At 41.2% G+C, this 17884-nt stretch overlaps 1 protein-coding gene across 2 annotated transcripts; it reads left to right on the top strand.

The window, feature by feature from the left end:
* Positions 1-13472, top strand: MOSPD1 (motile sperm domain containing 1). Of its 2 annotated transcripts, none has more exons than XM_042029158.1 (6): positions 1-54; positions 4984-5240; positions 5416-5491; positions 8209-8435; positions 10394-10555; positions 12930-13472. In XM_042029158.1, the coding sequence occupies exons 2-6, from the start codon at positions 5087-5089 to the stop codon at positions 12959-12961; spliced, it is 651 nt and encodes a 216-aa protein (XP_041885092.1). In that variant the 5' UTR covers positions 1-54; positions 4984-5086; the 3' UTR covers positions 12962-13472. The 2 variants fall into 2 exon arrangements, with proteins under 2 accessions (XP_041885092.1, XP_041885093.1); XM_042029159.1 differs by lacking the exon at positions 1-54 and adding an exon at positions 4065-4168.
* The last annotated feature ends 4412 nt before the right edge of the window (positions 13473-17884 follow it).

Genomic DNA, 17884 nt, shown 5'->3' with positions numbered 1-17884 from the left:
GTGACGGGCGGACAAAGGGGCGCCGCGCCAGCCCGCACCAGCGGCCCCGGGCGGGTGAGTCGGGGCGGGGGGCGACAGCGGGCACGGGGCGGGCGAGCGGAGCGACATCCGCGGCCTGGCCTGGCCTGTCCCGGCCCGCGCGGCCCCGGCCTCCCGCCCCTGCCCTCCGCAGGCCCTGCGGGAGCGCGGCGGGGCCGGGATGGGGAGCGGGGCGGCGGCCGCACTCTGAGGCCCCGGCTTAGCGCCGCTTCCCCGCGGGGCCGGGGCTCGCTCCGAGCAGTGCGGGGTCGGCTGTGGGGCTGGGGGTCGCTCCGAGGGGCAGCGGTGCGGGGCCGGGGCTCGGGCCGGGCGGTGCGGCGAGGCCGGGCCGGCTGCGGGAGGCGCCGTTATCGCGCAGCTGCCTCAGCCCGTATCGCTGCTGCTCCTCGTTGGAGAACAAAGAGGATCAATTAAGAGTGTGCAATTACCGCCGTGCCCTGCCGGCAGTAGGCACGGCTCGGAACGCTTTTCCTCCCGTCGCTTTCCCAGGGAAGAGTGCTCCCCTCTGTTAATCTGAGGCGGTTTGGGGCCACGCAGCTCTAATGAGCACAGTACACGTTTAAATAATCGGCCAGTTTAGTGCATTAAACACAAACTGAAAGTGAGAAAATAGAGACTGAAGCACACGTGCCCTTGAATATCTTCTCTACGATTCTTGTGAGCCTGTAGCAGAATGGATCAGAAGCAATGCACAGCTGTTACTTAATTTTTCACTGCTTTTCATACCTCTTAGTTGCATTTGAATATTTCCTTTTATTAGTCACCTTTTCAGCATTGAAAAAAATAATGTGGTCCATTAGGACAATTTTGCTGTCAGTATCAGCATGATTTATGCGTGTGGTCACCCATGCTAGTAGTTAATGCTCTGAGACTATTTCATTTTACAGCATCCTGGAGACAGTTACTGATGACATTTCTCATCATCCTGTGAAGGGGTAAACAGTAGCAGTTTTGCAAAGTATCAGAGCAGTTCTGCCAGTTCAAAGAGGACCGTCCACCTACTGAAATACTTTGCAGAGTATGTACCTTCATAGATCAGCAAATTGAGGTGAGGTTAACCAGCTTGCTCAAGGTCATGGAGTGTCAGTGACAGAGTTAGCAATAATGGAATCCAGCCATCCTGGTTACTGGCTCTGTGCTCTCATTGGGTGACGCTCCCAAATAATTGCAGGTAGTTTAAACACTGGTTTGCATAAGTGCGAGTTGAGGCCTTCAAAACATTTTGGAGAAACAAAATGTTTGTGGAGTGCTTTAGATCCTGTGCTGCATTTGCATGTAGCTTAAAGTGATTGCTCAGCTTGGCATGGGAGGGAATTTTGAAGAAGACTTTGTAGTTTATTTTGTAAATATGCACTCAAAAGGCATCAGTTTTACTGAGTATATAGTGTAGAAAGACTTGTGTAGATTTAAGGGGTAGATCATGAGATGTAACAAAAGTAGATTACACTGTAATTAGGCAACTTTTAAAACAGCACTGTGAAGACATGACTGTAAAGAGGTTTTCTTCTGAATGAAGTGTTTACCCGATGACATTCTGTAGTTATTTGCAGTTGTTATGAAGAAAAACAACCAACAAATGCACTGGGAAGCCATGGTGATGAGGTTGTTGGAAGTTAAAATGGGAACAAAAAAGTTCCTCAGTTGATTTATTTATTCAGCAGACACTTGTTAAGTAAAAACAAATCACAATTGATGTTATTTCTGACCCTGGAGAGAAGTTACGTTTCACTTCGTGTTTTTCTCTGTCAAGTTAAATTTATGAAGAAAGGGATTTCAAAGGAAACACTGGCAGAGCTGTGCTATTGTGACACCAGCAGTATATATTTAGTAACTTCAGGGAGGAAAGGTCCTTATTGTGCTGAAAAAATATCAGTGACAATTGTTTGTCAGGACTTCAAAGAGCACTGGGAAATGAGCTGGCATTGTTCAGGTATTACACGCTGGCCCTAGCGAGTGTTACCTCTGACAGATCCCTGCTCCTGCGGGAATTTTATTGGTGCTGCTGGGATCAGCCCATCTATGCAGTGCAAATCACAGGCCTGACACCACAGATCCTGGGTTGGGACAGATTTTCTTATGCTTACCTTTATGTGCTGCAAGTAATCGTGGTGACTATTGACCACAAAATGTAGTGGTTGTGTTGTAGTGGAGGTGCAGAAGAGTGGCAGCCAAGCTTCTGTTCATGTACTGTCTGGGGTACGTGACCTTATTCTCACCATTAGAGCTGCTGTGGGGTTAATCTGGGCAGAGTAGTTCTGGTGATACAAACTTTATCTGTAGAAGTGTTGGTGGTTTCTCATTGATGGGAAAGGTGGGCTGTTATCAAGACTATCAACACTAAACCATCACATTTCCCTAGCGTATATGTGGTTTATCAATCAGTCTTTGGGAAAAGTGCTTTTGCTACTGTCACTTGGTGAGATGTCCCAGCAAGGTGACTTCTAAGCTAAAATTGTTGTCTCAAAAAGGATACTGGTTGCTTGCTTAGGAATCCAGAAATTTATCCCCTGAATGACACTGCTGTGTCAGTACATGTGTCTACTATAGGCCTGGGTTTGCCAGACATTACTTTTGCCAGTTTGGGCGGTGGCTCCTCATCCAGCCAAGTTAAATAGGAAAAGGAAGCAATAATGGGATATACTTTTTTAAGATTGGTGGCTTTACACATGCAGGTTGTGGAATCCTGGGAGGTTTGCACACTGTTTTCCACAGATGTGTAACAAAAATGAGCCTGTTGGTAGGCGTAGTGATGCATACCTCCACTGATACTGAGAATTGTGGGGTTTTGGACACCGAACACTTGCCATGGACTGAGCTGAAGAAACTGGAGATGTGGTATGAAGCCAGGAATTGGAATGGAACATGTGCAGTGTTTCAAAAAAACCTAAAGCATCAAAATAATACTGATTATTATAAATAATACTTGAAAATTTTATTAAATATAGTCAGTTAAGTTGTGTAGCAGTAGCTCGCTGTTGGTTTTATGGTAGCTTAAAACATTTATTTTAAAAATCCCTTTTGTTAATGTCAAAGTTTGCCTGTATTTCTGTTACACGTGACGTGCACAGTGTAGATAGGTATGAGAACCAAAGATTCCAACATATTCTTACTGCATACTGCATTGAGCTAACTTTGGTAAAAGAAATTTAAATAAATAATTCTTAATCTTCTGCCTGTGACAAGCATCAAAAGTTATTTTGTATTCCTACGAGCCAGCAGTTCTTCCACATTAGCTTTTCATATAGTCTTAATATGTTTGAATGGAACAATGAAACTCACTTTGCAATAGTACATGAAGTTGTTCAAGAAATAATACTTATACTTGCTGTACAAAGTCATTCCAGAGTTTGTTGATTCTTCTGAAACAAAAGGGATTCACCATAATTCCAAGAAGCACTCAGAACCCAAATTGCCACTTACAGAGCCATTTCTTTTTCTAGGCTCTTCTTAATAAGGTAACAGAACATCAGCTTGGAACACTATCATTGGGGATTTGTTTTCGGAATATTATTAGTAGCATTTCAGTGAAGTGGAAACAAGCCTGTACTCTGAAAAGAAACTGGATCATGGGGAAAGACATTCCAGTGAGACCCATGAATTTAGATTCTACAGGGATAATTTGCTATTTTAATAACTAAATAAATAAATTTAAAAGCTTTGTATGTGAATAAGAATCAGAACCTGTAAATCTGATGGTATGACAGATATACTTTAGTAAACACGTGAATGTGTGTCATGTTTCAAGTATGGAATATGTATCTGGTGCTTGGAAATGTGATCATCATGATGTTTAGAATGCAGAAACAAGCATTTGTTTTTGATTGTTCATAATGTTTGGGCTATTTGCTGCTAGAAATTTCAGAAACTAAATTCTTTAAGGTGCAACTAAACCAGTGTATTGCGCTGGAGAATAGGTGAAATGTACCTTGTTTTAAAAAGCTTTATGGGAAGTGGAAATGACGTCTAATGAGTCAGCAGGAACTTTTTGTTCTTTTAATGTTTTTTACTATAAAGTTAGACCTCAAAGGATGCCTTCAGTTTGATAATTAACCTATAGAAGCTGCAGTGAAATATGAAGTTTTTGGGGGAGGAGAAGACTTTGTTCTCTCTGTCATGTGTAAAGTCAATGGTATGTGTGCTGAGGAGTCTGGCCTTAATTCTATTTTATGAATTATATTTGGGATTGTTTCTTGGTTGGGTCATGGGTTCTGGTTTAATTCTGGAATGTCACTCAAAATAGAACTGTGGGGGGGATCATACTTTGGTTAGAGGCAGTGGTGATAGAAAACCTGTAGTCTCTTCATAAAATAGTAAATCCCAAATCTGGTGTTACTCATCCCAGTCATTTTTCCATTCATTGCCTGTAACTATGCAGCTGGAACAGGGAGTTTAGTTTGAACAAGACATAGAGGTGTTCCCCATTCCTTTGTTCTGAATCCCTGGGATTTGACATACCTGGGTGCCTAGTTGAGGAGATTCCTAACTTGTTATACCTCCTCCGGGGAGGTCATCCCTACGGAAAGGTTCCTGCCTAAACAGTGACTCCTGCTGCCTCAGTGTCATTGTGTTTCCTCATTTCTGCCCTAGTGTTTCTCAGGTGTTGGTGTCCTGAGGCAAGGATGGGATTTCTTTTTGCTGTCATTTGGTTTGTGTTGCAGAGACCCAGCATAAGCAGCCCTAGTCATGGACTGGGCCCCCAAATGCTGCCACGATACACTGGAGAGGTGCTTATCCATTCATTTACAACAGTTTGTTAAATAGATGGAAACCCAGTGCAAATATTTTTTCTTTCTCAGTATTTTTGAAGGAACATGAGTAGAGGTAGATTCATAATCAAGCATCACGTTTTATATTTTTACACCTTTGTTAACTGCCTCAGTTTAGTACAGACTTATGGAAATAATCTTCTTGCCTTTTCTCTTTTTTTCCCATTTTTTCCTTTAGAATTGCCAAAATGCTTTGGAATTCTTAAACGATTCAAAAACTGAAGTCTCTGAGGATACAAAATCATAAGAACACAAGAAGCAGCAAGGAGGATTCAGTGCCAATGCAGCAACAAAAAAGACAGCCAGAGTTAGTGGAAGGAAATCTTCCTGTTTTTGTTTTTCCTACAGAACTTATATTTTATGCAGATGACCAGTCAACACACAAGCAGGTGTTGACTCTATATAACCCCTATGAGTTTGCCTTAAAATTCAAAGGTGGGTTTCTTAGGTTAAGTTCTATTTAAGGGCTAGTTGGTGATCTCCAATTATAATTCATGTAACAAATCGTATCTGTGACAAAAACAAAGTCGTGTCTCTACATGTATCTGTTAATGAAGCTGGTGATGTATTAATTAATTATTTGTTACCACTCCTGTCCTTTTCCTTGCAGTTCTTTGTACTACTCCAAATAAATATGCGGTGGTGGATGCTACTGGTGCAGTGAAGCCTCAGTGCTGTGTTGATATGTAAGTAGAAGTTGGTTGGGTTTTTTCCTAATATACAACATTTTATTATCTTAATTTCTTTCTTTCTTTAAGAGGTTGTAAACGACAGCATGCATGTTGTAAAATACAAGTTGGATAAAGATATGTTTTCATAATCTCATGTATACTTGTGGCTCTGATTTTTGCTATTCTTTCCCTCTAGAGCAGAGGTATTACGATACTGGAGATACGTCCTTCTTTAATTTTGTCTTTGAGTATAAAATGCCAGTAAATGCATCTTGTAAGGTAGTTTGTAAACCAGGAATGAGAGTAATATGAGACTCCTCAGAGCACCTTTTTGTTAGAAATAACAAGAAAAGCAAAACCCCCAGGGCTGGGATTTGTTTGTGAGAAATACTTGTTTGCAGATTGGCAAAATGGAAATGTATGCAGTTCTACTGAGCACATGTTCCTGGGCCATGTTAATAAAGGTAGTTTTGCCTACCTTTCACCCTGACCACCCCTCTCATTCTCAGATCTCTGTGTCTTCCCCTTGTCTCTCCTGTCAGGTGTCAACCCAGTAACTCAGAACAGAAGGAGGCTGCTTAAGTGACCACAGTAATGTACAGGGTCTGTAGGCTGCTGAAAGCTGAAGAAGAGTAGGTGTATAAGCTAAAATAGACCAACTCTCTTTATGTTCTATTTGCCACATTATTTCTGTGCTGATGTACAGATACAGCTGAAGAAAGTCTGAAGTACCTATAAGAGCAGACTGAACTTTTTGAATAGACATTTTTCAAACTGCAAAACACTACCTGGAATCTCTGGCTAACAAATGGCCATATACAGAAACCTTTTGTCTGATAAATAATAAGTGTGCTTGGGGAATGGCTCTTTATTCCTGTAGACTGCTTTCTTCAGGTGCAATTTGAAAAATTCCAAGAACTCACCAAATAGAAAGGAAGTTTAAAACATGGAACTAGAAAAAAAAACTAATTTAAAACATGGAACTAGTTTCTATGAAAGTTTCAGTGAGCAGGGGCAACAATGCTAAAAATGGAACGAAACAGCTCAGAATATACCAGTGTATCAGTGAGCTATTCCAGTCTTCAGCAGACATTTACACAAGCTTGATTCATTTGGTTAAACAAATGGGTTTTATTAAATAAAGGAAAATAAGACATACACATGTTCCAAGGGGATTTTTCTGTGCAGCAAAACCCCCCATCCCTTTCCAGTGGTTGCTGATTAAGGACACTGTTTACTGCTAGGATATGAGCAGTACTATGCAAGTGTGGCCAGTTGCCAGATAAACAGATATTCTACAGAGCTTCCAATTATGCAATGATCTCTAAAAAGAAACAGGAGAATGTATCTGTTTATCAGGGTCTGCAGAAAATATCTCCTTGCTTGGCAGCAGATACATGTTCTCCTAGCACAGTGTTATGTAAAGATTCTGTTTAGGTTGGTGGTTAGTACCATGGTACTAGGAGTAGGAACACCAGTTTAAAAGGAAGTGTTAAAGGAAGAAATTTGAGCTGATCTGCTGTGCTGATATGCTGAGAGCTGTATGAATTAAGGTTGTGGGGGGAAAAGGCTTTTTGTTTTAGTGAAGGCAGCTGCCCAGTCAACACTCTACTTGCTGAAAGCCTGTCATAGGCACACTCCTTTGCCTCTGAAGTGACGTAAAACATCACTGCAGCCCTCTTGCTGAGGGGATGACTTGGTCTCTGTTTCTGTGTTGAATAGTCTATTCAAACTAGATACCAGTTGCAAGCACTGGCTACGTGCTAATGCTTGTAGATATCTTGATGTGATATAGTTCCTTTAAATGAAGACTGAAAAACAAAAATCCATTTCTTGCAGCATTTTGATGTATATATTATCACAAAGGTCAGTTTCTTGAAGCAATTTTAAGACTACTATCCTGTGTTACTAAGGGTACAGTCATTTTTTTCCCCCCCTGAGATGGCAACCTTCTTATTTGTACGTATATTTTTCAGATTAGCTGCTGTTATCTTAGAAACTCAAAGTAACCTTTCACGAAAAAACATTTGGAAAAATAGTTAAAGTCCTTATTTACCGTAAGAGCTGATACACTTCAAAACCTAAGTGTTGTAGCTTTTCAATGCTAGATACGTATTCTCATGATGAATCATGAATGCAGAGTGGAGGCAATTGAGCACAGCACTGCTCAGAGATCTTGTTTTGTTGTTGATCAGTACTATTTTAAAGCTGTGCTTTTTATAGGTTTCAAACATGCTCTCAGTGGTGGGTTTCTGATTTTGAAAATCCCTGTCTGACTCTTGTCCATAGAGTGAATGAATTTTTCTTCTGAGGAAGAATTTTAAAGCTTTAAGCCTGGTTTCCTCAAGAAGCTGGACTTTTTCTTGCCAAACACCTGTCCAACTCCTTTCCCTGTTCACTCTAGTCCCCTCATACCTTTTAAAATCACTGGCCAGCATCAAACAACTTTGATACAGGAGGAAGAGGCATCTTTCAGATAATTGTTGCTTCATCAGTTGGCAGCTTGGCCTCAGACTGAGGCAAAGATGGGCTTGAGAGGAGATGGGGGAGAGAGGAGGTAAGATCAAATCTTCAAGAACATTGAGTGATGGAGGAGGTAATGGAGGTCTGGATTATTCCAGTTTATCTGGAGGAGGAGGACAGAGGGCAAACTTTGTGATATAGGATATAATTCCACAATGGACATGCTTCTTAGTAGTTCATCTGTTTGAAAATGTTGTTTTTCTCTGCAGTGTGATTCGTCACAGAGATGTTCGGGCTTCTTACTATGGTGTCATAGATAAATTCCGTCTCCAAGTGTCTGAGCAGAGCCAGAGGAAAGCATTAGGGAAAAAGGAGATTATTGCTACTCTGCTTCCATCTGCAAAGGAACAGCAACAGCAAAAGGAAGAGGAGGAAAAACGAATAAAAGAACACCTGACTGAAAGTGTCTTTTTTGAGCAGACTTTATGTCAACCAGGTAGCTGAAATCTTTTACCCCTCCTGTGTTCTGAATCAGTTTTGAATAGCTCTAGTGACTAGAAAGACTAGACTTAAAATATTTTTAAAATATAAACAGAAATAAGTTTTAAAATAATTCTTTTTATGTACCTGTAAGACTGCTGTCTTTATCACTTGAAGATGACAGTACACAAGAACCCAAACTGTGGCTATGCTGTTTATGCTGTCTTGATCAATCAAGAAAGACCTTTTGCTGCCCTGTATTTGCATGTCATACGTTGGAGAGTGCATCCACTGTTCCTCTGGACCAGGAGTTCTCACACAGACAATGGGAATTTATCTGTGAAAGGATGGTAGTTGTTCTTTCCCTTGAGCTCTTTAAAAGCATATGCCCCTTCTGAGTTTGTTCCAAACCCTTAATCCCCCATTTCCTGATGAGCAGGAAATATTGCCAGAACATCTTCTAAAGTGCTCCTTGTTCTCCGCCCATTCCTTTGTCTGTCCCACAAGAACAGAAAAGCACAGTTGGTGGCTGAAAACTGCGTGTTTCATACGTGAGGAAGTGAATCAAGAGTCTTGAAAACCTGGGCCAGACAGTTAAATTGAAGGGGTAGGATAAAAAGTGTCAAGTTGTACCTGAAATGAATCTAAACTGATTCTTGATCGTCTACATTCTTGTTACTTTTACTGATTTATACTGAAATGTTCTTGTCACTGTTATATTTTGCAGGACAACAAAAATCAATTCCAGAAAACAGATGAAGCTCCTTGAGAGTGTTCATGTTGTTAAAATGAATCTGTTTCACTATTTATACTGAGTTTGTTGGCTGGTGAAACACTTCTTATTAAAAGAAACCTCATAACAGATATTAGTAGGATACACAGTTAAAGCAAACCTACAAAGGTCTCCGGGCTCACAGAACAAAATGTTCCTGTGATAGTTGTTCCAGGAAAGAGGTTTGAGCCATTCTGAACAATCTGATACTGGTCTTAATCCAAATGCTATTTCTCTGCTTAAAAACCTTGTTGACTACATTATATCGCTTACTTACAGAAAAGCAGTAAACAAAGAAACTGCAGTATTTGCATGTAACCTACAACCTGGAAATAAGAGATTTTTGGAATTAAAATAGAGCACATATTGCTAGTCACTCAGGATAGGAGAAGTTGATAAAAACATTGGCTATTTTCCAATGGGCCTTAAGGATTTGGTTAGAGGTATTCAGCTAACATGTAAACAGCTCTTTTCAAAGATGACACAGTAGGCCTTTGAGTAGGTTCCAGCTGTTAAAGTGCAGGGCAATAAAGACTATGAGGAAGTCTTTATTGTCTATGGGTTGCATTTCCCTATTCTAGTAATCCTGAACTGTCAGAGTGGCTCACTCTCAAAGTTTTTAGAGTAAGATTTAAATTTTACTAATTTGTGGCATCTAAACAGACTCTGGCTCAGGTGTAGCCCTTGAATCCTGTAAAGAATGAAGGGGAGCTCATCTGGCCCAAGAACCTGTGCTTCTGCTGCAGGCGGGTTTTACTCAGGAGGTGTGAGCAGTTACCTGCCTGTGCAGGTCTTTTGGGTGCTCTTAACTGATTGATTACTGATCACTGAAGGAACATATCAAGGAATGGAATCAGGATGCACAGGGAAACCTCAAGCATTGCTGAGACATCCAGATGTCCTGAGTGTGTATATATAGCAACTGGGCCTGGCAGGCTCTGTTCCTCCAGAAGGGAGGGGTTTGGGAAGTCATGTGAAAACAAGTTCTAGCATCAGAACAGGGAGCAGCCTCCTCCACCGCAGAATGCAGAAGGTTTAGAAGGGTGGGTTTAAGAGTTGTCTTCCACCCCCTGCAAACTCCAGAGCAAAAAGGAAGATCTGAGGATATTTCAGCTCCCATGTACTGCAGACATTCTTGCAGAATATTTAATGTTTATATTATTCAGATATTCCTTACAGGTGGTGCTGTCTTGCTTTTTCAGAAAACAGAACTGCCTCGTCGGGACCGAGTTTACTCACAGTCTTCCTTGGAGTAGTGTGTGTCGCAGCACTAATGCTACCTACATTGGGGGAAATGGAATCCCTGGTGCCTCTCTACCTCCACTTAAGTGTGAATCAGAAGTTAGTAGCTGCTTATGTTTTAGGTAAGCACTTTGGATTTTATAAACATTTTCCTGCAACATCTATGAGTTTGGAAAACTTTGCCTGTCTTTGCCAGTGGCCTCAGGAAACTGGATGGAGACAAAACACCACATTACATTTTGTTTTGCATCTTGGCTTAGATCTTAATTTGCAGCCGTGGTGATAGCAGGGTAAATTAGTTATTGTGTTTTAGACCAGATTTGAGTTGATACCTATTGCACACAGGCCCCTACATGCTAATTTCAGCTTTATTTGATGATGGGCCAACAACAGTCATCTGCCAACAAACCTGAATAGAATGTGCTGTTTCTTACTCTTGCATTGCAATAGTTACTCTATTGCAGAATGTAGAATGTGTTACTGTGTTTCTCCCTCCAGCCCCATGAGCTGTTTTTTAAGGCTTCATTCTCAGTACCTGTTTAATACGCACCTGATACATGTAGCAGTAAGTTGTTGTAAACCCTGAGACCACTACCATCCACAGTTCTTCCTGATTTGTAACTTGCTCCCGCATTAGCCAGCATAGATGAGTTGCACATTTCATTTGTTATGACTGTTTCTCTATAACTATTTCAGATTTGAAGAACAGTCACACTAAACTCAATTCTCCTGTCTCACTACCTGGCAGAAATGAGGATTTAAAGGAAAAGAGCTAGGCAGCTTCAAACTGATAGCTAGAGGTGAGGTAGTCATGGGGAAAAGTGCAAGTTCTTGTTGGTTCATGCATACTGCTGACTCACAAAGGTCCATCTGCTGAAGTGGCTTGAAATCTCACTTGTGGCTCTTTGCCCAAACTGATGCTGATGGATTCTCAGATCGGACCTTGCAGTAATTCTCACTTTGTTTTTATCTCTGCTTTTGAAATTGACTCCAAGTTCTGCTTGTGCCAGCTACAGTTTTAAGCCCTTTGACTTTATACATTTGCAGCAACTGAACCTGTTTCTTGATTGCCTATGAAGTTTTGACAGGTTTTGACTTCTTTGCTGGCAGCATTTTTAGTGTTCATGGACAGATTCTTTTGTGTGCAACTCTTGCTCATGTAGAAAGTCAATTGCTCTTGAGAAGTTGAAACCACTTTCTTCCACAAGGAAGTACAACTGGATTGTGGAGCAAATCCAATTGGCAAGGGTTGTTATATCACACTGACAGGACTATATGATATTTGAGAAGTATTTGATTAACAGAAATGAGTTAAACCCTTTATTGTCTGGAAGTCCCTGTACAAGTGGTACAGGCTGTTCTCCAGAAGCCTCTGCTCTTCGTCTGTGATGATGGAATTGATCCAAGCTAAGGATCCAGCAGCTGTGGGAGCACTGGTTGTCTGAACCAATACAGACCTAAATAAATAGCTGAGCTGTAGTTCCTTGTTAAGGGATAAATTGCTGATCTAATGGAAGGCAATGTTGCAGCTCTGTTCTGTCATGCTTCTGCCTTCACCATCTTCATAAAGTAGCCAAGTTCCATCAGTATGGAGTGGCAGGAGATAAAATAGTCTCAGAAATGTCTTTATCCATGGTGAGATCTGTAGGCTTTAGCCGAGCTCTCTGAACTGAAAGGCTGTTACAGTGACATCATCTGAGCCTGCAAGAAAGTGAGATAGCCCAAGAACTGATAAATTGTTATTTTGATGTTACATAAGGCTGGAATTCAGGGACCCCTTATGTTCTTCCCTTACCTTGTGCAATATAACCCATGGCTAAGAACTGCAGATTTGGGGTTTTTTTCCTGTATCAGCACATAATTAAAATTAACTTTGCAGTGTGTCATGAGTAAGTTTATTAGCCCCTATTTCCTGTTTTCATCTGGTTTTAATTGTTTTTAACCTCTATCAGAGCAGTTCTTTTTTTCTTCCCTCTTTAAAGGTCACAACAAAGAGTCTGTTGAAAGCTCCCTCTGCAGACTGACAAGGAAGCTTAACATCTTTGTGTAAAACTGGTCTTTGATCAGTTACTATGCACAGAGCTGAAAAAAGCCTTGGAGCCTTCAACTAATCTGCCTTACTGATGATTCAGCATTCGAATGACACTGCCCATAACTGGCCCCCAAGAAAAATGGGGTTTAGGTGCTAGTGTTACACTTACCCAAGTCCAAAGTTCAGTGTTAAGATTTTCCAGTAAAGAGATCAGTAATTGTTTGGAGTATTTATATCTTCATTGACATTCAGTTATTACATGCACCACACTTCAGCGTTGATTTTTTGACTACATCAAAATTTGGAGCCATACTTCTAATATTTAAGTGTATATATAGATGCTTTCTGCATGTATTTATGCACTTTTACTATATTTTCTGGCCTGTGGCAGAGTAAACTCTTTATTTTAAATGTTTTATTTTGCGTGAAATCAAAGTGCTTAGTTCTTAATTCTTGTCTTTCAGGTCTCATCACCATGGTTATTTTGAGAACATGAGCAATGAGTTCATAGGATGTCTAACACCTTACTGTATATTCACATAATGAATGTGGACTGCCTTTTACTCCCATTTGGCTCATTAAGATGCTAGCAAAACTGTTCAGTGATTTAAGATACCTTCAGAAGTGTAATATATTTTAACTGTGTATAATAAATGAAAGACTCAAAGCACTTTGCGGTGCTTCTGTAACAGACAGCTATGAAATGTTCAGTGATACCTGTGAAAATAATTTGAAAAAACTTTTATATCTATGCCTACTGTAAAAAATCCTTATTAAAACAACATTTGTTATTTTTAGTCTATGTTCACATCAGTGCGTGATCACTATAAAAGCAAACTGTCTTCTGTAAAAACGCTCATTTGGTTTGTGGTTGTACCTGCCAAGGCTGGCACATAACACTTCTGTATATACATACCAGAGAGGTGAGAGTCGTGACTGATCATTGAAGAAAATGAAAAATTCCATCAGTGAAACTATGAAATAAACCATGAATTTTAGGTGAAGAAGTAATTCTCAAATTTCTTACTTCATCATTACCAATATACCGAGTGCTCATTTTCTTACCTGGGGAAATAATTTTTTGCAACGGCCATTTTGTACCACAATTGTAGACAATAAATCAAATTCTGTAATCAGACCCCTTCATTTCTTAGGGATGCATGGAAATGGCATTAACACAAGCTCATACAAATACAAAATTCACCTTTTTTTCTATTTTAGAGACCAAACTAAGTGTAATAGCAAAGGCATTTCTCTACATCTCTCCCCCCACAGCTACCACAGGGACTTCTTTTCTATCAGAAACTTCTGCTTAAATGCCAGTTTCATATTTGAGGTGAACATTAATCTTGTTTCATCCAACAAGCATTTCCCTTCATTTAACATTTCATTGTCAAGATGTTAATTCTAAAAGGGGCAGCTATTATGGTGTTGGGTTCATACAGACAAATCTTTGTAAGAAGTCTATAGAGTATGCTCTGATATGAATAAAAAAGTTTGGAAATCAGACCTTCTTTCCCCCTGCATGTTACGGGTCACTTTTCTGCTTAATCATGGAAATACAAAGAAACTGCGCAAAAAACAGTTTCTTAAAAAAAAAAAAAAGAGAGAAAGAGAAGTTGAAAAAAGTTGTTAACCACTACAATTTTTCTTATATAATGCTACTTCAGTTTGATTCTTGGAAGAACAAGGATTGTGTCATCTATCAGCATCAGATGATAAAGTCAAACATTAACAGTCATTAAGAAAAAACCAAAAAAGGTTCCCAGCTGGTTTAGAAGGCCATGTGCCAGAGCATGCTGCAGGCACAGCACTTCCCTCCAACACTGAGCTTGTGGCTGGGTCAGTGTTTTCCTGCCACTGCAGGACTCTGTTCCTGTAGCTTCACAGTTCTGTGAAGTACCTACACTGAATTCTGATTTTCACGAGGTGGTTTAACCTGTTGCTGCATGGGGAAAGGTGAGGGAATGGAACAGAAGTTGGGGAGATAAAAGCACCATGTCGTACCTTATCTTAGCACCCAACAGCCTGGCTAAACATTTTGGTGTGCCCAAGCTGATTAAAAAAGCCCAACACGAACCCTTTTTTCCCCCTATATCCTGGTGTTCCAGTCATGGACCGGGATCATGTTTTCCTGGACAGTTGCAGAAGTACAGAAGTGACAATCTCACCTGTAGGAATTCAGAGTCACTGTAACCAGGTCTGACACTTGGAACTGCCTCAGTCCTGCAGGACAGCACATGTGTGGAGAAGGCAGATCCCAGGACACAGATGCCAGCAGTCGTTTTCAAGGAATCTGAAGAGAAATGATTGGTTTAAAAAAACACCTTGACCAAAGAAATCAGGAACAAAAATTTACCGTCAACCAAAAAGACTAAAAACAGTAGACCACTTCTTTGTCAAGGCAAGCGAGGAGCAATACACAGAAAAAGATTAAATGCACAGAATAACTCAGCAGATGCAGATAAAACTGGTACTTGGGTGAAATAAGGATGACAAGTGTGAATTCTGACTGCTTTCTCCTTCAGGGAGATTGCAGCACACTGCAGAATCACAGGTTTATCCCAGTTGGGAAAACAAGACCTGAGGACAGTTTCAGTTCAGCAGTGAGGGAGAATGTATCAAATTATGTTACAGCATAGTCATAGCAGGGCATCAGTAAAATTTTACCAGGTGGATACACAAGATTTGTGAGGTATTTCCTGATTTTATATATATTTATGTGCATGCACATACCTCTAGTACTTACATACTAGAGTTGCAGGAAACACTGGATGCCTTTGGAAATAAGACCCGAGACAGTGAATATACCTCTTAGAAACACCAGGAAAAACAGTTAAGTGTGTACGTCATTTCCCGTTCCTGACTCCTAACACAAACAAACAGTCATTTCCTTGCAATGGGCAAATATTTTCAGCAGACAGTTGGGAGGGCTTTGAGATCATCCAGTAGAAACAATCCTGGTGTTTACCCAGCACTTGCTATGGCACCGATAGCTCAGACGAGCTGTGCTGGCAGCAGGAAGTGGGAATGCTGCCGAGATCACTTTGGGGAGCGTCACTCCCTGTCGCTGTAGGCTTGGTACATGATCTTCTCTAGGTGTTTGCACTTGTCTGGATCAGAAAATCCTGAGATGATCGTGTTTCTCTAGAGGAGTGAATCACAGTGTGCTTGAAACTTCAGTAGACCCAGGGCACCGTTCCAGAGCTCCAGGGACAGACAGGGCTCTCAGGGAATCAGTTAATTGCACCAGGGATCACAGCTGATGATGGAGCCCCAGAGAGCAGGTCTGGCACCCTCACACAGCCACCACCTGGAAACAAATCAGTCTCTGCAAAGGGAAAAGCTGAGTTGCTGCTGCTGACATGTCTCAAGACATGCCCCAGGAAGACAGTGGAGCGTTGCTGCGAGATGGGAAGAGTCACTGCTCTTGAAACAGCTCCACAGGGATATTTGCAGCAGCTCCAAGAGAAGCGCATGCACAGAACTGTGCCTTCAACAAAAAAAGCAGAGAAATCCTGAAATCAGCTAATTAAGAGCTGTCAAATCCCATCATAAGTTATTTCATCTTTCCTCCTACGTACAAGTATCTGATAACCAACAAGCCTAAACTGGAAAGAGGCTGCCAAATAGGTTTGGCAATAAATCATTGTATTTTAGTCCTCATTTGTCAATGTACATTTAAGATACCTCACTTTCCTTGTAACAGCTTCCCTTATAAATGCAAAGTTCCATTGCCCCTTTCCTTTGTCAGGAGTGTGAATCTCACACTTCAGACTTACACTCAGGGCAACATCAAATTTAAGGATCAGGTCTTAAAAAAACCCCTTGTACAGGAGGCCTTAAAAACCCCCAAAACCTTGAATCATTTTCTCTGCCAGGTGGGCATTTGAGTTGTTGAGTCGGAGCAGCTCAGGTGCTTTGCCCTCTGGCCTTGCATAAGCCCCTCTGGGCAGAGAAAAGAAGGGAACACACTGCCCTACAAAGCATGCAGGCCTGAGCAATCCTGGTATTGACCCTCCTGCCAGCTGTGTGCAGAGAGAGGGGCCAAGTGGCCGTGGAAAACAGGTTCCCTCCTGTGTCCCTGGGAAACAGGGCACTCACCTGCTCACTGCAGTGTAGGGAAGGCACCATCTCCCACTAGAAGTGGAGGAGAAAGAGCCAAAGTTAATAGTGCTGGAGTCCCTTTCCTGCAGGCATAATGTGCTGCCTGAGGAAATTAAATTAAGACGGAAACCACTGAAGGAGAGTGAAGTTCACTGCTGCCAGCAGCCCATCACTCACTTGTTACTGCCCCACAGGAGCTTGTGAGGATTGGGAAACCATCGCCACACAGTCAGCAGGAGCCATTTACAGATAACGACCTCAGTGAAAGGAGTCTGGAGAACAAGTGCATCCTCCAAAAAGGAGAGTTGGAGGAATGAACACAGGCAGGCAACACTTGCAATGTCTCAACTAAAGCCGAGTAATGGCGTACTCTCACTTTTGGGTGTATTTTTGTCTTCTGTAGAAGCTCTCCTCTGAACGCTAATGAGCTGTTTACTTTGGATAATGAGCTGTAGCTAATGCACATCAGCTCTTGGAAATCTGCAAAGCTGTATGACCATGCTGACAATATAATCTGGAATTACATGCAGGCAAAGCGACCATGCTGGTCTTCAAAACAGCAGAGACTGCAAAGAAATAATTTAAGCAAGAGCACAACCACGATTACAGCTATGGGTGTCTCCTCATTGTGAGGAAAAAGGCTAAGTAACAGGTGCCCTGTAATGGAACTTAAATGCATGTTTCCAGTTAAAAAAAAACCCCTAGCAATAAAATTTTCAATAGCAAAATATGATTTACAGTAAAAATATGAGAGTGTTCTTCTCCAGAAAACTGCACACTCAGTGGCTCGAGGTATGAACATCAAGGCATTAGATGAGCATTTGCTTTGACAGACATAAACAAACAAGCAAAAAAAAAGAGAAACAAAACTGCAGTAGGGCTCTGGAAACCCACGTTCTGTCAACATCACCAAACCCATTAGCGCCTTTCCCTCAAGAATCTGCCAGGAATCTCCACAATCCAAACTGACTGCTGAAGTGAATGCACTTAAAATGAAAGGATGTTGGTGTATTTTTAGCAGCAAGCTTCTTGCAGTGATTTCAGTGCCAGCTTTACTTAAACTGGCTTGAAAGAAAACACAGTACCCGATTTCTGTGCCACAAACCCCAACATGTGCTATGCACATCATGGATTTGATTTTTCTCCACACAAGGACAAAAAGTAACCAGGAGAACCACATTTCCAAAGATTAGTCCATGCAGCAAAACCTGCTTCCTCTTGAGCAGCTCTTCGTAGCTGGGTTGACATCCAGCAAAATTCTAAATATTTGCAAACAATTATTTGTCATTGAAGAAAATCTTAAAATAGCAAG

This window comes from Corvus kubaryi, unplaced genomic scaffold (assembly GCF_017639235.1).
Source record: "Corvus kubaryi isolate FWS band 111438036 unplaced genomic scaffold, C.kubaryi_AGA036_p1.0 37322, whole genome shotgun sequence".
Taxonomy (NCBI): domain Eukaryota; kingdom Metazoa; phylum Chordata; class Aves; order Passeriformes; family Corvidae; genus Corvus; species Corvus kubaryi.
This window is presented reverse-complemented; position numbering and strand designations above follow the sequence as displayed.

What these genes read in the sequence shown, in the direction of transcription:
- MOSPD1 (XM_042029158.1), top strand. Translation starts at nt 5,087, where the DNA reads ATGCAGCAACAAAAAAGACAGCCAGAGTTAGTGGAAGGAAATCTTCCT. An exon ending in CCTCAGTGCTGTGTTGATAT is followed by an intron (nt 5,492 to 8,208) that starts GTAAGTAGAAGT and finishes TTTTCTCTGCAG; the next exon opens with TGTGATTCGTCACAGAGATG. An exon ending in AGTAGCTGCTTATGTTTTAG is followed by an intron (nt 10,556 to 12,929) that starts GTAAGCACTTTG and finishes CTTGTCTTTCAG; the next exon opens with GTCTCATCACCATGGTTATT.